The 25836-nt window shown below is 40.5% G+C and overlaps 1 protein-coding gene across 1 annotated transcript in view; it reads left to right on the plus strand.

Annotated features, from left to right (window-relative positions):
• Positions 1-25836, plus strand: part of RFX8 (regulatory factor X8) — a 167709-nt gene that overhangs the window by 112668 nt on the left and 29205 nt on the right. The window contains exons 3-4 of the mRNA XM_030310375.1: positions 7419-7480; positions 8577-8663. Coding sequence (XP_030166235.1) covers positions 7419-7480; positions 8577-8663 — 149 coding nt within the window. The remainder of the gene's footprint in view (positions 1-7418; positions 7481-8576; positions 8664-25836) is intronic.

Raw genomic sequence — 25836 nt, forward strand, 5'->3', positions numbered from 1 at the left:
AGAAGAATTTTAACAAACAAATTTTGTTAAATTCCTCCCTGTCTTCCACACCTAGTTAATATTATACTGTAGTTATCTAAGGTGATACCTCCCTTAGAGGACAGCAGATCCTCTAAATGCTTTTATGCATTTAGGGGAAAGGTCAAAGATTCTTCCTGAGTTTTCTCTTTCTTAAAAATAATCGGCCTAAAATAATCCACATACTAAAGAGACCCATTTTGGGGTGGCAAATTTTGCTCCCCTACAGTGTCAAATCTAGTCTCTTGAATTGTGAGTCAGACCTCTTTCCACTTGTTATTCCCTGAAAAATATCCTTGAGTTCAGAGGGACCTTAGAGGTCACCTGGTCCAATTCCACACCCAGTGCAACATCCCTTTGAAAGTACCTCTGGGTGGAGCTTTTTATGAGAACAAAATGCCCTCTCTGGACAGAGACAGCCACAGGGCTTAGAGCTGGGTGATGGGGCAGTACATTTCTGTGCTTTTCCTCTGGGCAAACACAGTCCTTCCCCAGGATCTTGCTTGGCAAGCAGAGCACAGGCTGATGAAAACCCACTCAACTCCCTATCAGGGACCTTTGTGCAGCTCACAACCTGCACAACCATACCAGTTTGGGCAGCCACCTGGCTTGAGCTGAAATGATGTGGGTGACAAGGAGCTTGCTCACTGGGCGACAGTGATGCCAATTCAAAATCTTCCATTCCTCCCTTCATTCTTTCCTTTTTTTCATTCCTTCTTCTTCTTTTAGGTGGCCCTCAGATGGACAGAATTGAATTGGTTCATGACACACTGTCATCATGAATCCATGCATGGCCTTATTCCATCTGATTATTTAGTTCCTTTTTAACAACGTGGTAAACATCTGTGAAATCACCACCACAAATGAACCACATTACCAGTGGTCCCATGTCCCATCTCCCTGCCTGCCCCACTGGTGGGAACCATCAACCTGTTCCTCATCACCTTGCTTTTTAAAAAAGAGTTATAGTGCATTTATATGTATTTGCTAACCTTTTGACCACCTTCACCCATTTTCTTGTCTCTTTGCCCCTTGCCTCTTTCAACCACCAACCTGTTTTCTGCATCTGTGAATTTGTTTCCTGTTGTTGTTTTATTTTTTTATGTTCACATGTAAGTGAGATTATATGGTATTTAACTTTCTTTGTCTAATCTATTTCATATATGTATTCTAAAAAGCATATTTTTAATTTTTGTGGCTTAACTTTTTAAAAAAGTGGTATCATGTTATTTGTCATCTTTTGGGACTCTGTCCACTTAATATTATCTTAAGGTTTATCTAGATTCATTGGCCATTGTGTAATATTTCACAGTTTACTCATCCACTGTCCTACTGATGAGCATCTGGGTTGTTTCCAGATTTTTTTTTTTTTTTTTTGCTATTGTGAACATTCATGTGTATGTTTCCTGCTGTGCACATGAAGATGTTATCTTGGGTGTGTATGTCCAGGAATGAACCTTGCAGGGTAAGGGGGTGTGTGGCTGTGATGTCTGGGGATGAGGCCAAACTATTTTCCAAAATGGCTGTTCCAGGTTACCCTCCCACAAGCAATTCTGTGGATTCCAGTGTTATTTCCAAAACATTGGCATTTTTAGATCCACTCCTTTATCCAAAAAGCTTCATCCCTGAAACTCACAGTCATTTGTGGAAATCCTGCACTTTTGATAATAATAAAATGCGTAGGAGAGTCTTCTAATGTGGCAACTGCTCAAATATCTGAGACAATGTTTTATATCTCCTAGTCTTTTCTTCTCCACACTGAATTCTCCTGGCTCCCAAATTTTTACCTTCCTGCCCACTTGCTTCGTTATAACTTCAATTTATTGATGTTCTTCTTGAAAGGTAGATAGCCCCAAGGGTACAGCCCGGTGCCTTAGGAGTGCTCAGAAGACAGGGCTCTTACTTTTATGGGGGGGGGGGAGCTGAAAGGAGGGCTCCTATTGGCTTTTATCTTTCCATGTCACTCTGTTGGTTTCATTTTAAGTTTGTGGGCAACAAAAATAACCCTTAAGTATTTTTTCACATGAATTAAAATTAGGCCTTCCAAAACTTCTCTGTAATCTGTGAAATACTCTACATAGATACAAAATATTGTCACTCTCAGATTATTGTCATTATGCAGGTAACCATTTGAATCCAGGAGCAGCCACTCCCTTATTCCTATATTTCAACTTCTTAGTTGCAATCTGCAGTTGTATTTACCAGTATCTTGAATCTTGTAGGCCATCCAGTCTTCTCAACCTGGTGAAGCTCACATATTTGAAAAGTATATCTCTCATTGCCAGCTCAGTAAATAAAAGTGATATGAGCACATGTAAGATATTGAGTACACATTATGTTTGCTACGTGTCCCTGAGTAAGCTTTTCCAGCCAGCCAGGAATTCCCTCGGCTAACTTATCATTCAGCCCACATTTTGCCATTTCATCACTTGGCAGCTGGGGACCCTTCCTCAAGTGGGGGCCAGTTCTGGGTACCCTGCCTCTGCAGTGTTTTCCTTCTCTACCCGCCCAGCAACTTAATCAGATGGAAGTGGCATGACTTGAGCGTGACATGTTTGAGTTCTGTAAGATCTCTGCTGCCTTTTCTAAGAAATCAAAGCCTATTTTTCAAAATCTTTTTCAACGTTTCTTGTAAGTGGTTTCCCCTCTGGGGTAGTCTCACTGCAGAGAATTCCAAAAGAAAAGTTAAAAAGAGACCCCAGTATGTGGTAATGGGTATTTAGTTAGCCTTTTTCATCTTAATACTTGCCTTAGAATCCATTCTTCAAGACCCTGAGGTACTAACTTTCAGTTCTCGTTGGGGATTTGCCTGAAGAATGGGCCACTCAATGGAGCCTGAGTTGGGAAGAGACCCTTGCTCCTGAATTTGACTAATGGACAAGGGAGAGGAAGGGGAAAAGGATATGATTCCAAAGCATGTTTACAAGAGAAACAACAAAATACCCAATTCTCATTTCCTCCCTCCTCCCCCGGGAATGTAGTTGATTCCAGACTCCACATCAAGTTCCTGTGCAGATGTCGGAATGTTTCTTGCTCTTTTTGGCAACCCTGGGCATATGATGGGTAATGCTCATTCTTGGTGCAAGTGATACCTCACATGGGTTAGGGAATTTCCATAACACTGACTTCCCTTTTAAAAACAACATTTACTGAGTTTTTCTGATTATAAAAGTTTATAGTCCCTTTATAGAAAATGTGAAATTTAGAGAAAACTGTATAAAAAAGAGGAAAATAAACAGTGCTATAACCTCACTGTCCACAGATGTAGCCACACATGCACAGTTTATTTGCATGTTTGTGCACACATGCACATACACGTGACCAGCAGGAGCTGAGGGACTAATCACACAGTGACTTTGTCTGTGTTTCCCATGGTGCTTAGAACCTGCTCATTGGGTGGTTCTTCCTTCACTCCTGAATGAGCATATGAGTGGGCAGGATGACCTCTCTAGAAATCCTTGGGTGGTACAGAGCACTGTTGTCACTCTTCATTTACCACATGATATGTTTGATGCTTAGAATGTCCAGTTCTATATAACACCCAGACTGAACTGGGTTTAAAGTAGAAACTTTTCCCCAGCTCCTTCAGGATAGTTTCTTGCCTGCAGAGAACTAGGCATGGGGGCTTCCCCTTCCCTCCCTACCCCTCCTCCCTGAAACTTGCTGGGGATGGTTTGACCCCTCTGGAAGCAGGGAAGGAAAAAAATGGCTAGAAAGTTCCCTCTGCTCAGCTTCACACTTTGGGGGCCAGGCAGACTCTGGCTTCCTTGTCCCTTTGGTGGCTTCTTCAGAGCAGACCATGGGAATGTTCTAGTATGCCTCCCTTGTCTTGGTGAACAACTCTTTCGGAAGCCTGACTGTCCATCCTGGGGGCCTCTTGCTGGGCAGAATCTGGGCTCTCCCACATGTCAGCTCTTTTGCAGACAACTTCTCGCTATGGGAACTACTCAGCCATTCTTGGCCTGAACAGACTATGGGTGTGACGGCTGAAACCAGGGTGATAGCCACTCTCCTCTGCCTGTCCACCAAGTCCACTGGCCAGCCCATCTGTAGTCTATAAGGAGTCCTATGCCATAGCCAGATGCTAACTGCAGGGACCTCACCAAGAGCTCTTCAAGTGAATCATGAATCCCCTTCTGCTAGGCCTGAGGTGATTGAGCCTCATCCTGTCCCACACACCCTTCACAGATAAGAGGGTCTTGCCATAAGAAATCCCCTTACACCTCCTCCTCTCTCTACCTCATGAGTGATTTGAGTTGAGGACTTTTTAGGGTTTTAAAACCCAATTTTAGCTAAATGCCTGAGGATGCAAGTCCCATAAGATGTGTGTCTCAAAATTCACTTTGCTATCTGTTGTCTGTTGTCTTCATGCCTCATCCTGTTGTATAGATACTATGTGGATGGATGGATTGAAATATTGAGGTATGGATGAGTGTGCACAGAGGTGGATGGATAGGTGGGTAGACAGCATGCAATACGGTGTAATTTTTAATCTTTTTTTCATCATGATAAGTGTACTCTCTAATTCTGATCCCCTATTTCCCCCATCTCCCCCACCCACCTCCCCTCTTGTAACCATCAGTTTGTTTTCTATAGTTAAGAGTCTGTTTCTGGTTTGTCTCTCTCTCTCCCTTCCTCTCTCTTTTTTCCTTTGCTTCTTTGTTTTGTTTCTTGAATTCCACATATGAGTAAGATCATATGGTATTTATCTTTCTCTGGCTTATTTTGCTTAACATTATCCTCTCTAGCTCTATCCAAGTTGTTGCAAATGGCAAGATTTCATTCTTTCTTTTTGTGGCTGAATAATATTCCAGTGTGTGTGTGTGTGTGTGTGTGTGTGTGTGTGTGTGTATGACATCTCTGTATCCGTCCATCTATCCATGGACACTTGGACTGTTTCCATAGTTTGCCTATTGTAAATAATGCTGCAGTAAACAAAGGGATACATGTATCCCTTTGAATTCATGTTTTTGTATTTTTGGGGTAAATATTGTTGATAATGTGATTACTGGATCATAGGACAATTTTATTTTTAACTTTTTGAGGAAACGCCATACTGTTTTCCAGAGCGGCTGCACTAGTTTGCATTCCTCCCAACAGTGCAAGAGGGATCCTTTTTCTCCATATCCTCACCAACACTTGTTTCTTGTGTTGTTGATTTTGCAATATGGTATGCTTTTTAACAGCACTAAGCCTGGAATGCACCTAATTAGGTCTAACCCTGGGCAAGTTATTTCATCTTTTTTGTGCCTCAACATCATCAACTGTAAAATGAAGCAATTCATATTGTTAATGATAGTCCCTACCTTATGAGATGTTTTTAAGAAATTAATGAGAGAACTCATGTAAAAAGAATTGAGCAGTGCTGGCAAATAGGAAGCACTCAAGAAATAATTACCTTTTATGATTACATGCCTATTTATCTCTCAGAATATCGTAGACATTTTCACATTAAAATATTTTAAAATAAATATTGTATAATGGTACAAAATACCTTGTGGATGTTCCAGAATCCATTTAACCATTTCCCTTATTGGAAGTTTAGGTTGTTTATGCTGTTTCTCTTTTCTAGTCTCCATCTGTACCTGGTAACTTCCCTAGGAGAGATTCTAGACAATTGTAACCAATTCCCAACGCTCATGGTAGTTCCTGATATTTGTACCCAAATCATATTTTTGACCTAGGAAATTTGTTGGTTAAGAACTGTATTTAGCTGTTTCAACTTGCACTGATTGGATGATTAGGGAAGATAAGCACTTTTACATGCATTTTGGCCATATGTATCTTGTGGGTACGTGTTATCACCAGACCACTTTCTATTGAGATATTGTTGTTTTCCCATTAATTTATGTGAGCTGTCTATATATTAAATATACATTTTTTAGTTATTACATTTTTTGGAAATAATCATCTCAGTTGATTTTTACATTTTAACCGGTGTACCTGATCATAAAATGGAATCAGAGGATAGTCTAGGGTTAGTATTACTCAATTAAATAAAATGTAGAGATTTTTATGCTGCCAGACAACTAGGCAATTTATTTCTGTTTCTACCTCCAAAACACCAGATTATTTCCCAGAGCCTTGAATCTCACCATTCTTTTAGGTACTAAAGAACCTAAAATGTTATAAAAACCTACTATTTTACAACTAAAATAGTACTATTTTACAACTAAATATATAGGGAAGGTTTTAAGTGAGTTTCTTAAGAGGTGATGGGATTTTCAGAATCTGTAGTTGAAAGTAGGAATTTCTGGCCCCTAATTCTGCATTTTTAGACTTTGCTGATGTTTTCTTTTATCTCCTATCATTTACTCTTCATCTGCACATTTTGGTCCCCCTTCCCTGAAGGAACCTCTCAGTTTGGCCCCACAACCTTGATGCTCAGTTGTGTAAGATTTGCCTTTCCTATTTCTTCATTTTTCCTCCTCCCCCCACTTTCCCGGGCTTGGGTGGCTTCTGGTAGGAACTGATAGGGCTGGAACCAGACCAGAGAAACATTAGACACTGTCAAATCCTACTACTTGGAAATTAAGAGAAAAATAAAGAGGGATGTCACAAGAAACTAAACAGAAAAAAGAGGCTGAATGATTATGGAGGGGATTGTAGAAAAATAGCAGAAATCATTACTTGACTGCTCGAAACACTGTGCCTTCCATGCTCTGTATTTTTCTAATTCCACCATGCTCCAGGATTTCCACTTTCAACAGACATGCACTTGGATACCGTGCATGTCATGGACCTCTTCTAATAAGGAAAATGGAACAGACTTCTATTTTTTAATGTAATTGATTATAAACATATATCAGTGCTAATAAAACACATCAAAAACATAACTAAGACATGAGAAGCTGAGTCAGAAGTAGCCGTGTTATTCAATATTTTAATAGCATTTGCTACCAAAACCTTAAAACGAAAAAGAATAAGTAAACAAATGAATAGTATAGTAAAAAGTGAAAATGACTATCACATTGGAAAAAGAGGAAAATAGTAAAATCATGGCAACTCACATGATGGACTATTATGCAGCTATTGATAACCCTATTTTTAGAGAATTCCTAATGACAAGGGGAAATGTTTATGATACAAAGGGGAGGGGAGAAAGTAGAAAGCAAAACTGCACACATGCTAACTGTTTCACATGAACACCCACAGAGTACATACACATATTGAAGCTTTGAAAAAAAGACTAGAAGGAACCACACTGGGGTTTAAATGGTGGTTTCCTCTGAATGGTATATTTTTGTCTTGATACTTGTCTGATTTTTCCAAATTTCATTTGCATATATTTTCTTTATAATAAAAAGAGGAAATACAATGTAAACATTGTAAGAAAAGAAACTGTAAGTTTTATTTCTACATTTTCAAATCCCAGCTTTAAATCTGGCTTATTCTTTCAGCTTGTGCGTTTGGTTTTTCCTGATCTTGGTACCCGGAGGCTAGGCACGAGAGGAAGTGCCAGGTAGGTTTATCATTTTTGTTTAATTTGAAATGTTAAAAGACAAACATTTTGAAAAATCAAAAAATGGGTGACAAAAAATGCAAAACTAAATGAACTATAAATATCAACTCTTACCAGAGAATTCTCATACTTCAAATGAAATCCTAGTGCCTGGAATAATTTAGGTGATACTAGAATGAAGTGTTCATTTCTGTTTTCTTAGTGATTTTGTTAAAAATATGCAAGTTACAATATGTTTTCTTGTTTGAACACTTTAAGTGTTTTGACATAAATGTCTAACTGTTGAAATATTTAAATAATTACACACAGAGAGCAATAGAACTGTTTTAGTTACTCTTTGAAGTAAAATTTCTAAGCCCTCATCTAATTAGCATATTTGAATTATTTTTGAGAGACCAGGTACCTATGTTCTATGTATTTTTAACGCAAAAGGAAATTCCAGTGTTATCAGGTGCATCGGGTTATAATTGTCACTCAATTACTATTGTTATTTGTTGTTTCTTTTAAATGAAGAAAAATAGGAGAAATCAGTGAGATCAGGAAATCAGTGAGAAGGGACGGAAGCCAAATTAGGAAAGGGGCCTGCTACCCATGAGGGAATGAAGACAGCCGAAGCATTTGCCAAACTAAACACTGGGTAATAGTTAATTTGAAAAAGTTTTGTCCTGCTGTTTTGAGCCTAGACAAGCAGCTACAGTTTCCCAGCTCAGCAAAGTGCCTGGGCTGCAGAGAAGGAACCTCCTCCCTCTTGGGTTTCTGAGAGCTCGAGTCCAGTTCTCAGTACAGGGAACATTGGTATTGCTACCCTTCACTTTAAAAACGTTCATGGCAGTGACAGCAGGAGCCTCTCCCTGTCACATCTCTCTAAGACCAGAGTGTCCTAAATTGGGGAAGAAGAGTGGAACATTTGCAAGCCTGTTTCAAAGCTGATGTGTATGAAGTAATATGAATCTGTCTACATAACAGAGCTAATAGATGGAGTAAATGATAAAACTCCGAGAAGAGCTTCAGGTCTTCATCAGCGAGTCTATTCTGTAGCTTCTGTAAAGCATGTCAGTGGTTTGACATAATCTTTAAGAAAACCTTTATTTTTCAGGTATCATTATGATGGAATCTGTATCAAGAGAAGTTCTTTCTTCTATGCCCAGTATTGCTACCTTCTGGGTGAAAAAAGGGATCACAGGTTAGTATCTGTCATTTAGGTATTTTGGTCATGGGTCACTATCTGCCTTTTTTTTTTTTTTTTTGGCTGTTCCACTATTAATCCTTCTTAAGGATGGAAACACACACATCACGTCAACATGGCTTTGATGTGGGCAATAAATCAGTCTCTAGCAACATCACTGGCCAGAGAAAGGCATTTCCAGTTCATTCTCCTGGATACTTTTCATTATAAGTATCATCTCAATTGCCAGAGCAATTTTTCATTGAGTGCATCTTTGTTCTTCTCAATTTCTCTGTAAAATTTGATGGAATTGGTCACTTCTTAAAACTTCCTTTAGCTCTCAAGAACTTTTCATCCAATTTCTTCCCCAGAGCGATCCCTCTGAGTCTCCTTATCTCTCCTCCCCTTATATGCAGGCATTTTCCTGAGACCCAACCAGTGGTGCTCTTCCAATCTTTGGCCCCAAGATATTTCATCCTTCTTTATCCATCACCTATCACCATGCCCTCACAGATGACTCCTCCCCTAATTCATTTTTGATGGACCTTTCTCTCCCACCTCCCAGCCATTCCTCTTGGACTATCTACTGGACATCTCCACGTAGATGACCCACTGGCACCTCATACTTAGTACGTAAAAATCTAAATTGTTAATCTCCCTCCAAATCATCGCTGCCTCTTGACTTCCTTATTTCAATCTATGATACCAGTAGGTAGAATCTGCACAAAGTGTTACCCCCAAAGCCATCCCCGACTAGCTTGGGCACAAGAGAGTCAGCCCAGAGATGGTTCTGAAGCTGTGGAGCTCATTCAGACGAGCACCTGGACCAAACAGGAGGCGGATCAGAAAGATCTGTCCAAGGCAGTGTCTTCAGTTGGTTGAGTCCATGTCAATAGAAGGGAGCACAGATGACTCAGCCCGGCCTGTCCCATCAAAACCTCAAACTTAACCTCAAATAAAGTCATCACATTCTTCTTCCAACCAGCTCTTCCTCTTAAATGTCTTATTCATCGATTAGTCACAAAGATGGAAAAATTACATCAACAAAAAATAGAGAAGTTAGGGAAGGGAATAGATAGGAGATTTATTTCAGTTAGGGTTAGAGCTTTCCTTGTGCTAATGTATTCTACCGCTTGCTGACCCGTATGCTCCTCAAAGGCTAGGTCTAGAGTTTGTGTCTTTTTGCCCCAGGGCACCCAGCAGGCAGTTTGGAGAGCCCTGCAGCATGACATGGCTGTTGCTCAGCAGCACTTAGAGGCCATTAGTGTCCTGAGGTCTCTGGGTCTATGTCACAGAGAGAGGGTCTGGAACTGGTCTTTATGGGGAAAGAAGTAGGCTTCATCCTCAGCAAGGAAAAGGAAGGCTGTCAGGGACACAGGTAAGAACAAGGGTAACATTGGTTTATCCATGACATAGGCCCAGCAGTGGGTGCTTTTCATGCTCAACACATATTTATTAATATTTAATAATTGATAAACTTTATACAGTCTTGGCCAATTAAGAGATATTTTTTAAGCACTAAGATCTAAGGTAACCTCCTTACCAATTCCACATATTTAGAAATACTAAATATATATTTTAGAATGCAGAAATATAATAAATGATATATTGCTGTTAATAATCCATGAAATAGGGTGAAAATGTCTTCTATTTCATTGTATCTTTTATATAAGGACATGTGTGACAAAGTTAGGTCTCGAAATAAAAACTTCATTTCTCTGGTTTTCAGATAATGAAAACTATAGAACTCATCATTCACTTATTTGTTCATTCAACAAATATTTGAGTTCCTACAATAAGTCAGGCCCTGTTCTAGTTACTGGGGATGAAAAAGTAAACAAGATAAACAAGGTCTCCCTCTTGTCTATCTTAGTGGGGAAGATGTAAGACAATAAAGAAGGGACAATAGCAAGATTTATCTGAAGACAGTAAAACAGGGTCATGGGAAGCCTCCTTGAGAAGATGCCTTTTGAGCAGAAATATGAAAAAAAGAGTCAGCCAAGTGAATATCTGAGGGACAAGTATTGCAGACAGAGGAAAGAGCAAGCCCAAAGGGCCTGAGGCAGGAATGAATTCAAAGAACAGAAAGAAAGTCTGGAGGTGGAGGTTGGCGAATGAGCAGAAGAGTGGGAAGAGAGGAATCTGAACACAGAAGTGGGACCTATAAGTCTTGGCAAGGACGTGGGATGTTATTCTGAGTGTGATAGAGAGACACTGGAGAGTCTTAAGCTGGGAAGTGATTTTTTTATTTTAATTTTTTAGAAACTTTAGTATAGTTGACACACCTGTTACATTAGTTTCAGGTGGATAACATAGTGATTCAACTTCTCTGTGTTATGCTGTGCTCACCATAAGTGTAGCTACCATCTGTCACCATCCAATGCTATTGCAATAGTATTGACTATATTTCCCATGTTGTACCTTTAATCCATGTGACTCATTTGTTCTATAAGTGGAAGCCTATATCTCCCTCTCCCCTTCACTCCTTGTGCCCATACCCCATGCCCTTTTCTCTGGCATCATCAGTTTGTTCTCTGTATTTATAGGTCCAATTCTGCTTTTTGTTTGTTTATTCATTTGTTTTGTTTTTCTAAAAAAAATTTTTTTAATCTTTGTTTTTGAGAGAGAGAGACAGAGTGTGAGTGGGGGAGGAGCAGAGACAGAGGGAGACACAGAATCCGAAACAGGCTCCAGGCTCTGAGCTGTCAGCACAGAGTCCGACACAGGGCTCAAACTCACGAACCACGAGACCATCACCTGAGCTGAAGTTGGTCACTTAACCAACTGAGCCACCCAGGCCCCCCTATTGGTTTTGTTTTTCATATTTTATATGTAAGTGAGATCATATAGCATTTCCTTCTCTATCTGACTTATTTCACTTTAACATAATAACCCTCTAGGTCCATCCATGTCGTTGCAAATCACATGATTTCATCCTTTTTAATAGCTGAGTAATATTCCATTGTGTATATATATCACATCTTCTTTATCTATTCATCAATTGATGGACACTTGGGTTGCTTCCATATCTTGGCTGTTGTAAATAATGCTGCAATAAATATTGGAGTGCAAGTATCTTTTCAAATTATCTTTTCTTTCTTTGGGTAAATATCCAGCAGTGGAATTACTGGATCATGTAGTGTTTCTGATTTGTATTTTATGAAGATTAAATGAATTAATACAATGAAAATGCCTGAAACAGCACCTGGCACATAGTAAACATTCAATGTGACTCTTAAGCATATTGCTCTTGACTTTGATGTATTTATTTTATCATATCTATGATTTTTTCATGGTATTATGTCTATGGTTATTATTTTGGTCATTTTATTTTTCAGCATTCCTATTTGGTTCTTTTTTATAACTTCTATTTTTTGTGGAGGCTTTCTATTTTTTCATTTGCTTTAAGAGAATTTATAACTACTGGTTGGAGCATTTCTATAATGACTGCTTGAAAATATTTGTCAGATAATTCCAATATCTGAATCATTTTAATATCAGTGTCAGTTTATTGTCTTTTCTCATTCAAATTGTGGCTTATCTAATTCTTGGTATTATGGGTGATTTTCTTTCTTTCTCCCTTTCTTTCTTTCTTTCTTTCTTTCTCCCTTCCTTCCTTCCTTCCTTCCTTCCTTCCTTCCTTCCTTCCTTCCTTCCTTCCCTCCCATATAATTGACATACAACATCACATTCTTTTCAAGTATACAACATAATAATGATTTGATGTTTGCATATGTTGCAAAATGATTATCACAGTAAATCTAGTTAACATCCATATGCAGTTACATAATTTTTTTTCCTTGTGATGAGAACTTTTAAGACTTACTCTCTTAGCAACTTTCAAATATGTAATACAGTATTATTAATATAGCCACCAAGCTGTACATTACACCCCCAGGACTTATTTATTTTATAACTGGAGTCAAAAGGTACAAATTACCAATTATCCATCCCCAGCCCTCTGCCCCACCCCCGGCAACCACCAGTCTGTTCTCTTTATCTATAAGCTTAGTTTTATGCTTTCTGGGTTTGTTTTTTTTGTTGTTGTTGTTGTTTATTTGTGTTTTTCTTTAATTTTTTAAAAAATGTATATTTATTTATTTTGAGGCAGAGAGAGAGTGTACATGAGCACACACGCAAGCAGGAGAAGGGCTGAGAGAGAGGGAGAGAGAATCCCAAGCAGCTCCACGCTGTGAGCACAGAGCCCAGTGTGGGACTTGATCCCATGAACCATGAGATCATGACCTGAGCCGAAATCAAGAGTCAGCTGCTCAACCGACCAAGCCACCCAGGCACCTCTGGCTTTAAAAAAAATTTAGATTCCACATGTAAGTGAAACCATATAATACTTGTCTTTCTCTGACTTATTTCACTTAGTATAACACCCTCAAGGTCTATCCATGTTGTCCCAAATGGCAAGATGTCATTCTCTTTTGTGGCTGAATACTATTCCATTGTGTGGAATACACACACCATATTTTCTTTATCCATTCAAAAGTCAATGTACACTTAGTTTGTCTCCATAGCTTGGCTATTGTAAGCAATTTGTGATGAACATAAGGGTGCAGATATCTTTTTTGGGTTAGTGTTTTTATTTTCTCTGGATAAATACCCAGAAGTGAATTTGCTGGATAATATGGTATTTCTATTTTTAATTTTTTGAGGAACCTCTATACTGTTTTCCACAGTGGTCGCACCAATTTACATTCCCACCAACAGTGCACAAGGGTTCCCTTTCTCCACATCCCTGCCAACACTTGTTATTTCTTTTCTTTTTGATAATAGCCATTCTAACAGGTGTGTGATAGAGGTTATATTTCATTGTGGTTTGATTAGCATTTCCCTAATCACTGGTGATGCTGAGCATCTTTTCATGTACCTGTTGGCCATCTATATGTCTTCTTTGGAAAAAATGACTATTCAGATCTTCTGCACATTTTTAAATTAACTTTTTTTTGCTATTGAGTTGTATGTTTATATATTTTGGATATTAACCCTTTATCAGATATATGACTTGCAAATATTTTCTCTCATGAAGTAGGTTGCCTTTTATTTTGTTGATGGTTTTCTTTGCTGTGCAGAAACTTTTTTAGTTCAGTGTAGTCCCACTTGTTTATTTTTGCTTTTGTTGTCTTTGCTTTTGGTGTCAAATTCAAAAAAGTCATTGCCAAGACTGGTGTCAAGGAGCTCACCACCTATGTTTTCTTCTAGTTTTATGATTTCAGGTCTTACATTCAAGTCTTCATATCATTTTGATTCAATTTTCGTAGCACAAGAAAGTTCCATTTTTTGGCATGTGGCTGTCCAGTTTCCCTGACACCACTTATTGAAGAGACTGTTGTATACTCTTAGTTGCTTTGTTGTAATTAAGTGACCATATGTGTGTGGGTTTACTACTGGACCTTCTATTCTGACCCATCAATCTATGTATTTTTCTATTGTATCCTGGACATTTTCTATTGATTTTCTGTTGTATCATGAGCACTTGGTTATGATGTTAGAGAGTTTTGATCCTATTTAAATCTTCTGCTTTAGCAGATAGTCACCCTATTTAGGTTTAGCATGTAAGTTATGGTCTATTTTTTTGTGCTGTAGTTCCAATGACAGTTTAGTCTTCAGAACCCTTGCATGCTGCTCTGGTCTGCTTCATTCTTTTGGCACTACAAGGTCTTCTGATCAGTTCCCTACTAGTGCTACCTATAGGGGCTGAAGCTGCTTCCCTGGGCCACCTTCTGTGGGGAATGCAGACAGTCAGAGTGGCTGGGCCTGAGTCCTTTTCTGCCAGTTGGCGTGAGTCAGGGAAACACCAGGTTCTGCTGGCATTGCTCCTATGGATGGAATGCCTGCCCTTCTGTGCTCCATTGAGTTGGCCAGAGGATTCAATACTGTCCATGCAGGCAGATCAGCCCACCTGTCAGTGCCCCGGGTGTGGAGTTGGGGGTGGTTCAGCCCACCAGGATGTTGAGGCTGCCACTGTGGTCGGACTGGGTGGCCAGCTCATACTCCAAGAGCAAGGGCTGTAGCCCCCTCTAGGTCTCTATTAGACTTCCCTCTCCTAGTCCTTTGTTCAGAGAGTGCAGATTTTTCTTGGGATTTATATCTATATCTGCTGACAGTCTAGATTTCAGGTCTCTCCAGTATCCAGTCCAGATATGCATGGAACATGAAAAGAAAACCCAGGGCACTCACCACACTGTCACTTCTCTAGGCAGTCCCATCTTCTTTCCAGCTTTCAGAGCCCTTGTATCATGATCCGCTGAAAAATTTCTGGGGTATTTATTTGTATTAGAGGGAAGCAGCAAGGAAAAGTGAATCTACACTATCTTGTTCCCTATTCATCATTCTAGCTGCCTCAGAAACCTCCTGAAAGCAGACCATGTATATATTATAAATTAATGTTATCAGTGATTGGAATCCTTGATTATACAATTGTGCCTAACAAATTAAAATATGATGAGTCAAAATATGATGGTAGAGAGTTTTAGTTGGGACAAGATGGTGTAGATCAATTTCTTTTTGCTAAGCACAACTATGAACCCTGGAAATAATGCAAGAAGAAAACAAAGAAAAACTCTAAAAAGTGGCAAGAAGAAAATGAGCTGGTTGGGGACCCCAGGGCTGCACAATCAACACAGTGATAGGGCATCCTACATCTTTACCCACTCATCCAGGCCCACTGTTTCCCAACCCACTACCTAGCAAGATGAGATATCCAGGTAGATTCATTTCTCCTCTCATTCCTCTAATAATATTGGTCAAGGGGCAGCAAGAGGGAGTCCCACCAAAAATAAACAGCTAGGGAAAGCACTCTCCTTACTCTCTGGGTCTGAGACACTCCTTTTCCACCATGAGATACAATAAGGAGTATGAGCTAATCTGTCAAGGGAGACCCAGCTATAGCAAGTGGCTTAGTCCAGGAAGCCTGTGTCCCCACTCCACCTAGAGGCAGCTGGAGAGCACCAATAGAGGGAGCCCCTGCCCCACAGAGACCAATCCCCCACCCAGTCTGGGAAAAGCCCTCCAGCTCCCTCAGGCAGCACCAGCAGGGACCCCCAGTGGTAACAGATAAACCAGGCAGACCAAAATAATATATTCATACCCATAGCTAAAATTTACTACAGAGATATAGTAAGAATACACAGTCAAGTCATAAGGCGAAAAGAGGCAGAGGTCTGGAGGCATCTATATGCAGGCTTCCACATGCTCTTTCTCTCCCATGAGGGGTCACACAGAGTGCACTCCTCTGTGCAACAAAAATAACAGCAACACATGTGTGATGTTTCTGTTCAGGTAGGCCCATTATGAGACTCCACACTCAAAGATTTTATTGGGGGATGGTCATAAGCACATTCTTCCTAGCATGTGCCAAAATGACAGATCCCCAAAACTAAAGTAGGTTATTCAACATAAACTATATTGTTTGCACAAACAGTCTAGGCACAGGGAACCACTCTTATCAGTTAACTGTTGACTGAGAACACCCTGGGAACCAAGTTCCCAGACTCCAGACTAGGGCCGATCTTACAAGCATGACTTTCTAAGGAGAGCAGTCTCAATACTGCTATGTTATCTCTTTTCTGCACAATTGTATGACCCTGTGAATATATGAAGAAAACATTGAATTGTACTCTTTAAATGAGTGAATTGTATGGCATGTGAATTATCTCTCAATGAAGTTGTTTAAAAAAAATCCTAGCAAGGTTTTTTTGTAGACATAGACAAGCTTATTCTAAAAGTTATGTGGAAAGGCAAGGCCCTAAAATAGTTCAAACAATCTTGACAAAGAAAAATCAAGTGAGAGGAAACGCTACCTGATACTGAGGCTCAGTATGTAGTTATAGTAATCAAGACAGCAGTGTGGTTTTGGTGGAGGCACAGACACAGACCAATGGAACAGAATAGAGAATCCAGAAATAGATCCACTCAAATATGCTCAATGGCTTTTCACAAAGGTGCAAAAGTAATTCAGTGGAAGGAAACTAGATTTTCACCCAATGGTGCTGAAACAACTAGATGGCCACATGCAAAGAAAGAAAGAAAGAAAGAAAGAAAGAAAGAAAGAGAAAAGAAATGAACCTCACAACTAAACCTTACAATTTATACAAGAATTAACTCAAAATGGAACATAGATGAAACAAACAAAAAGCCAAAATGGATCATACATTTACTTTTAAATTTTTTTAACGTTTATTTATTATTGAGACACAGAGAGAGACAGAGCATGAGCATGGGAGGGGCAGAGAGAGGAGACACAGAATCTGAAGCAGGTTCCAGGCTCTGAGCTGTCAGCACAGAGCCCAACGCAGGGCTCAAACTCACAAACTGCAAGATCATGACCTGAGCCGAAGTTGGACGCCTAACTGACTGAGCCACCCAGGTGCCCCACATAGACTTACTTTTAAACCATAAAAATATTAAACTTAAAAAAATAGGAAAAAATCTTCGAACCTAGGGCTAGGCAAAAATTCTGAGACTTGACACCAAAGCCCCAGTCCTTAAAAGGAAAAGCTATTAAGTTGGATCTCATCAAAATTAAAAATTTTGTCTGTGAAAGATTTTATGAAGAGGATGAAAAGCCAATCTACAAACTGGAAGAAAATATTTGCAAGCTACGTATCCGAAAAAGGACTAATACCTAGTATATATAAAGAATTATCAAAACTCAACAGAAAGAAAGAAAGAAAGAAAGAAAGAAAGAAAGAAAGAGAGAGAAAGAAAGAAAGAAAGAAAGAAAGAAAGAAAGAAAGAAAGAAAGAAAGAAATCCAATTAGAAAATGGGCAAAAGAGGGGAGCCTGGGTGGCTCAGACAGTTAAGCGTCCCACCTTGGCTCAGGTCATCATCTTACGGTTCATGAGTTCAAGCCCCATGTCAGCCTCTGTGCTGACAGCTCAGAGCCTGGAGCCTGCTTTAGATTCTGTGTCTCCCTCTCTCTCTGCCCCTCCCCCATTCATTCTCTCTCTCTCTCTCTCTCTCTCTCTCTCTCTCTCTCTCTCCTTCTCTCTCTAAAAATAAATAAACATTTTTTAAAAAGTGACCAAAAGACTATACCTCTCACTGAAGAGGATATATGCAAATAAACACATGAATGATCAGTGTCATTAATCATTATGGAAATGCAAAATACACTTCAGTGAAATACAAACACACACCTGTCAGATTGACTACAATAAAAAAACAGCAACACCACCAAATGCTGGTGAGGATTCAGAGAAGCTAGATCACTCTATACATTGGTGGTAGGAATGCAAAATAGTGTGGCAGTTTTAATAAAACTAAACATACAATTAACATCCAAACCATCAATTGTACTCTTGGACATTTATCCCCACACAAATGAAAATTTATATCCACATAAAAACTTGTAAATTGATGTTCATAGCAGCTTTCTTTATAATAGCCAAATATTAGAATCAGTCCTGATATTTTTCATTAAGTGAATGTTTAAACAAACTCTGGTACATCTATACCATGGAATATTACTCAGTAACAAAGAGGAACAAACTATTGATAGAATAGCTTGGATGAATCTCTAGATGCTGAGTGAAAAAAACTCCTGTCTCAAAAAGTTCCATACCTTATGATTTCTTCGATAAAACCCTTTGAAATGACACAACTTTTAAACAGAAGACAGGAGTGCCTGGGTGGTTCAGTTGATTAAGTGTCTAACTCTTAATTTTGGCTCAGGTCATGATCTCAGTTTGTGGGATCAAGCCCTGCATCAGGCTCTGTGCTGACAGAGACAGAACCTGCTTGGTAATTTCTCTCTCCCTCTCTCTGCCCCTCCCCCAAGCTTGCTTACTCTCTCTCTCAAAATAAATAAACTTTAAAAATAAAAATAAAAATAAATAAATGGAGGACAAATTGGTGGTTGTCAGGGACCTGGGAATGAAGAAGCAAGAGATGGATATGGTTATGGAGGGGCAACACAAGGATCCTTACGATCAGGAGAATGTTCTGTATCTTGTCTGTGGTGATGGATACACAGATCTCTATAGGTGATAAAAGTGTATAGCACTGAATATACACAAAAATGAGTTAAAGTTGAACTAGGGAAGTCTAAGAGAGATTAGTGAATTGTATCAATGCCAATATCCAGGTTGTGATATTGTACTGTAGTTTTGCAAAATGTTACCCTTGGGGGAAATTAGGCAGATTAGAAAACTCTCTAAATCACTTCTTACTACTTGTCAATCTACAATTACCTCAATTAACATTTCAATTTCAGGGGTGCCTGGATGGCTCAGTTGGTTAAGAGTCCAACTTCAGCTTAGGTCATGATCGCACAGTTCGTGGGTTCAAGTCCTGCACTGGGATCTCCGCTCTCAGCACAGAGCCCGCTCTGGATCTTCTGCTTCCCTCTCTCTGCCCTTACCCTGTTTGCTCTCTCTCTCTCTCAAAAATAAATAAAAACATTTAAAAGTTTAAATTTCCAATAATAAGTCAGGCCTAATCCTACATGATGACAGGTCCCATGAAGTATCCCCACAGAAATCTGCCCATTTCTCAAGGTCATATCTCCAGATGTCCTATTGTTTCTTCTGCTCAAGAGCCCATTCTCTCTTCTCACAGAGTTCAGGTCTTTATTTCAAAGCACTCTCCTGCACGTTCATCTTTCTCTGGAGAGCTTAAATTGCCTCATTACCTTAACCGAGCCAGGAAGCATACAATGGTAGGAGCCCCAGACCCCACACACCTGGAAGTCTTCAACCCCAGCGGGCTCAGGGCAGCCGGCTGCCTGGCTACTCAGGCACCTCTTTCCATTTGCCATCAAAAACGTGACTCCCCCCGCAACCCGGTGTTAAATGCAGAGCGGGAACCCCCAGCAAACCACAGAGGAGTGTATTCGTAGTTCCCAAAAGTTGAATGCCCCAGTGAAGCAGGCCTGATTTACAAATACTTTCTTATGAACATTTGCCAAAGAGAAAAATAGGAATCTGAATTCTTGGTTTTTGTTGTTGTTGTCATTGTGGGTTTTTTTTTTCTCTTTTTTGTAAGAGTATGCCTTGTTAGGAGCATCTTAGAGTGGAATGTACTCCAAACCCAGCAACAAGCCTCTGAGTCATTGAACTGTGTGTACGCTGTTCCATGGCATCCTGTTTGTCTTTTGTTCCCCTCTGGACCTTGCTTTAAGGAAAGAAATGGAAACGCCAGTAAAAGCATCAGCACTGAGAGATTTGGCCAGGCACCAGGGATGGTAGCAAAGGGGTGGCTTTGGGGGATTCTGCTTCCTCTTCACCACCATCCCCCAACACTACAAAGAAGCATGTAATAATCTAATTAAGATTAATTTAGTCTCAGGGCGTCTGGGTGGCTCAGTCAGTTAGGCATCCGACTTCAGCTCAGGTCATGATCTCACGCTTCTTGGGTTCAAGCCCCACATCAGGCTCTCTGTTGTCAGCACAAAGCCTGCTTCTGATACTCTGTCCCCCTCTCTCTCTGCCTCTCCTCTGCTTGCATGTGCTCTCTCTCTCAAAAATAAGTAAACATTAAAAAGATGTTTTTAGGGGCGCCTGGGTGGCGCAGTCGGTTAAGCGTCCGACTTCAGCCAGGTCACGATCTCGCGGTCCGTGAGTTCGAGCCCCGCGTCAGGCTCTGGTCTGATGGCTCAGAGCCTGGAGCCTGTTTCCGATTCTGTGTCTCCTTCTCTCTCTGCCCCTCCCCCGTTCATGCTCTGTCTCTCTCTGTCCCAAAAATAAAAATAAACGTTGAAAAAAAAAATTTTAAGAAGATGTTTTTAACAATAAAATAAATTAAATTAGTCTCAAAATAAGCCCTTATCTCCTCCTTATGTCCTCCATGTTGCACCTCCAAAGGCCCATCAGTATAGAAACTATGATGCCCAGGTCTCTGACACCATCCATGTCACCCCTCCCTCCACGCAAGCAGAAGCAGCAGGAGGACATGATCCAGAGCCAGGGACTATGGCACTGATGATCCCCTTAACTGGACACTTAAATAGGTAGCCTAGGAGCAGATTGGGGATTTCAGCGTGTCAACAACATTCGTTTGCAGTGGGGTTGGGGGGGGGGGACTTGCACTGAATTTCGCTAAAAAAACTGCTGAGGCAGCGTCTACCCTGAACCAAGCAGAGACCAAGGTTTGATTTTCAAAGCAAATGAAACGTTTGAGGCTTTTTTTTTTTTAAAGAAAAATGACTATAAATATGCAGTGTGTACCATATGAAAAGGACCCCTTCACAAAATCCAGAACATTTCCCCTCCTGCTCCTCTCTCCGGGGTAACATAATTTTACAGGGAATTGGCCTCCCCAGATTCCAATCTTGTTTAGCTGGCCTCCAGACTGAGACTTGGAGCTGGGTATAATTGCTGACCTAGAAACTCACTGCAGAATTGAGGCCAGAGTATAAAATGCTTTATTATTGTCTGGGGAGAAGGGGGGAATGGAGAGGGAGAGCGAGAGAGAGAGAGAGAGAGAGAGAGAGAGAGAGAGAGAGAGAGAAAGAGAGAGAGAGAGAGAGAGAGAGAGAGAGAGAGAGAACATGCATGCATGTATTATGGTCACATCTAGAGAAACAACCCAGATTAATTCACTGTTATTCTCTACCTCTCAGACAAAATCCCTGTTAATATGTCCCAAGGAAAACTTTTTTGTCATTTTGCAAATAGATGAATCCCATTCTACCTAATGTAGATTCTGAAATCAACTGTATAGAGTCTCATATTTCCTTCAGGAAATATGGAAACTAACCCTTGCCCTCATTCTTCCCCCAAGAAACCTCTGCCCACCTCTCTCTCTCTCTCTCTCTCTCTCTCAGCTTTTCCAACTTAAGATATTAAAGGCCTTTAAAAAGCTTCTAAAATTGTGCCTTCTACATTCCGTGCCTTTGTTCTTCGGTCCTTTGTTCTTCTGCCAGCTCAAGAGCCTAGGGGGCTGCCTCGGTGGGCCCCAGAGCCTGTGGAATCCAGGGCTATGGGTCCACAGCTGGCTAGTTGTGCCAACAAAACAAAGGCGAAGGTTCGTCTTTCAGACCACACCACCCTGGAGGAGAATGAGTTCACAGGGAGCTGTCAGCCTGGCAACTGTGGGTACCACAGACCTAATGATGTCAGAGAGAACACCAGCAGCTTCTTCAGAGTTTCTCTAGCCCCGAGAAGGGCTTCTTTTCCTTCTGTTTGTGCAGCCATGGCACAGGGCAGGAGTTGAGCCTTCCTGGCTCTGATGAGCCCCAGAGGGCCTAACTCTTAGGTACTAATAAGGTATCCAAGTTGCAACCCGCTTTTTGGCCCTGTCCACCCTATGGTTTTCAAGGCTAGTTAGAACGTGTTAAGGTTAAAAAAAATAACGCATTACCGGATTGCTGCCTGGCAGTTCAAGAAACATACATGTGGAGAATTATATCCTAGACTGCACCCTTGCTTGGAAAAGATTTTGAAAGCAGGTAACGCTCCTAAGCTCGCTAACACTGGACGATCTAATTTGCTCAAAGCATCCCCTCACTCACCCATCTCCAGCCAGAGATGCCCGCTATAAGGCCACACGTTTGCTGTCTGCCGGTGGAGCTTGACTTCTGCTTGCTGAGTTTTACCCCAGGAGGGTGAATATAAATGAATTAGACTTTCAACACTTTCAAAGGTGTTTCCTGCGGTCACCATTTTGCAATTAAGTTGTTCATAAAGTCTAATGGGTCAGGGTACAGTTAAGCGGTATAAAAAGCAACAGCCCCCAATGCAGAACATGACTAATCTACGACACTCCGCAAACCAGTTTTACAAATAAGGTAGTTCTTTATTTTAAGTTTCCAAAACCTGACATCTTACTTTGTCCTTCTTGTGTACATTATTTTTCATCCTACCTGTACCTCTTGTAAGACAGAATGGTAGAAGAGGTATAGAGATGAGGCTCTGAAGTCAGGGCCGGGTTTCTAGCTCTTTGAATTGTTTCTCTTTTCCAATATATAAAATGGGGATAATAACGAGTTATTATCTACCCACCTCGTGGATTGTTGGAAGAATTTAGGTAATACCAAGTAAAGCACTTAGCAATGAGTAAGTGCTCAGTGGATTGCAGTGATTAGTATCATTAGTATAAGCAAAATTATATCGAAGAAAGCTTTTTTGCAATCCTAACAACACACGTCTTTATATGAATACATATGCTTACTGTTTCAGTTTTAGTTACAAAAATATTCATTAAATTCATCGTCTCCTAATGAAACCGAACTAATTGATTCATGTGCTTAGAGGAAAACTTGAAATTAGATCCTTTAATGATCGGAAGATGAAGCACCTTGGCTTTGCATTCTGACACCAAACAATGGTCCACAAATTAGGTTTTATTACATTTTTATCCTCTTACCTTTGTAATTGCTTCAAGTTGTTTCACTGCTGTTGGAGTGATTTGAGAGGACAAATTACGAGGCCAACATGATGTAAATGAAAGCCTGGATTAATGACAAATGATGTCAAAACCTGAGAATGTGAATGCAAATTGTAGTTAAACTAAAAGAAAGTCAAATGCCAAAAAGCTAACACCGCATTTGAAAGATTTTATGGGGGAAAAAAAAAGATGAGTTGTGTGCCATGTAATGACGTCTCCATCCTCTTCACGCTGGATCCTTCTTTAGCCAAATTGATCATAAAAATTAATTAAAGTAAAATGTGGTTCTCTTGCTGTGTCTACACTGCACCGAGTGAAGTGGACAATTTGTAGGGCCCCAGAAGAGCCTTCCTCCACTCTCCCTGCACGAGGCCCAGAAAAAAATCTTCTAACCATCATTTAGACCCTGGAGGACTTGGAGTTCACGTGACCACAAAGGATATGGGCTCTGCGAGCTGGAACAGATTTTGGGGGTCATCAAAGCCCATCTCCTCCCTGTATAGGGTTGGAAAATTGAGGCCTTCAAAGCAACAAGCTTCAAGCAACAAGCTTAAGGCCACATCTCAAGTCAGGGGCAGAGCTTGACAAGGATGCCTATTCTATTGTACTATGCGAATTCTCAGCCTTCCTTCTTCCTGAGTCTCTCTCCCTCCATTTCCAGCAGACCCTTTGCAGCACCTCCTGACCCCATTCCCTATCCTGAATAGCTAAATCCTGACATCCTGGGTCTGGTCCAAGTTATGCCCTGTGGAGCATGAGCTGAGGGGACTGCTCACAACACAAGGGACATCACTGGGCAGACTCAATTCGGCACCATGAAAGCGTCTCAGGCCTCAGGGAATGATGGAAGAAGACATCTTAGACTGGAAGCCCTTCCTTCATGGCAAAGCTGGCTCTGGATATCAGTGTGGTTTTATTAGAACCATATTTTAGCAATGACTATGCTTTTAACCACAACCTAATAAATGGCCCACGGGACTGAATCAAAACCACACCTGGAAAGTGATGCAGTGGCAGTGACCCCTAGAACATGAGACTATCCTGGCTGGCACTCTGAGAGCTGAAAGTGTCACCTCCAATGCTGTTTTGGCCTCCCTACCGTCACTGCCCCTCCTCTTGAGTAGTAGACCCCACCTGTCTACCACAGTCTCCAGTTCTAGCCCAACCCAGCCTCATGTAAAGATTAAAGCATGGAGCCAAGACCTGCAATGTCCATTCAGCCTAGCTGGCCAGATCTTCTGGATGCCAATGCCCTTGTCTTGGGTCTCCACAGATCTCCCTCTTGGCACAAGGCTGGTCTCCAACAGTGATCCTCTGCTCACTTGCTTGGTAGTCTGCTCTGATACTGCCTCCTTCTCTCCCACTAGCTGGTGCATACTTTCATGCATCTTTGCTTGAAGGTTTGAGACTGGATAATTTTTTAAAGAAATAAATAGGATTGCACCAAACCTAGACCCATGTTGTGAGCCATTGACCTGAACTAAGGCATCCCAAGGTTGGAAGAGGCTGCCTTGCCATTCTTCTGAATAAGCAAGCTGTCACTGTCTGGCCAGATGCAGATGGGCACTTTTTTTTTTTTAACATCTCTCTCCAAAGTTGACAAATTTTATTTTTCCTGTCACCATTGTTTAAAAGCATAAAATCCCCCAATTTAATGGTACAAAAATAAAATAGCTCCCCAGTGAGGATAGTTGGGTTGTATCCCCTAGTCTGATACCTAAAGGCTATAGTGCAGGGAGTTCCCCTTCAGTCTTCCTTTTGACAGCGAGGAGGGTAACGCCACCCTCCTTTTGATAGCTGTTGAATTAAACTCGTATTCTATATTGAACACATGGCAGAACTTGGGAGTTACATTTATAAATCCTAAATAATTGAGAGTGTCACTCTCAATTGAATGGTTCCAAAGCTATCAGAATCAGGGTTGGGGCAGAGGGGGTGAGCAATAAGGTGGAGGGTTTCCCTTCTCGTTCCTTTAAGTCCAAAACTAAACCTTCTAGCTTCCAGACTCCTGTTTGTAAGTATCTAAAGGAATTTCCCGTGAAGATTGCTGTCATCATCCAAAGAGTTTAGTAAGTGCTGTCCAAGTACAGTGTTGTGGTAAGTACCAACCAGATGGGGTAACTAATCACAAAGGAAACTCGCCTGAGCTTATCAAGGTGCCAATTTACAGGCATGTAACTGTTGAACTAACAAGAGGATAGCATGGACCTCATGACATATGTTCTCCTAACACCCTATATTTCAACTGTCTTAACTCCCACTCAATGTCTTTGCAATTATTTGTATAATTTTTTTTCCTCTACAGAGGCTATCACCTCTGTAGAAAATATTAGGAGTAGCATATTAACACAATGTAGACTTGTAGAGAAATGACTCTACCTCCAATTTAGTGGAGGAAAGCCTCACAAATGATTTTTAAGACATTTCTTAAAGGCTGATGACTATATACTTTTATTTAACTTCCTTGTCTATTAGCCCTTTATTCAGTGAACTGCCATTTCTGACATTTTCTTCTGTTTTATTTCAATCTACATTTTATCCAATGTTTTTATGTATTGTTTGTTGGTCTTGTTGATGTAGTGTCCCAGAATTTGTGTGGTAATGGGCTATTTACACATTTTACCTAGAGAAACTCCATCATGTTCCATGCCTACCCAAGAGATCATTGAGATATGACAAGTGGAATTCTTCACGTGTGGCTCTCCTTGCATCATCCATCAATCCATCATACTATGTGGTGGGGAGATATATATATCTCCCCTCCAGGTTGAACAGATCCCACATTCTGAAACTCTCTTGCCATTAAGCACTCCAAAGTACAATTCCCATTGTGATAACAACTCTTAGTGGAAG

Source organism: Lynx canadensis, chromosome A3 (genome assembly GCF_007474595.2).
Source record: "Lynx canadensis isolate LIC74 chromosome A3, mLynCan4.pri.v2, whole genome shotgun sequence".
Taxonomy (NCBI): Eukaryota; Metazoa; Chordata; class Mammalia; order Carnivora; family Felidae; genus Lynx; species Lynx canadensis.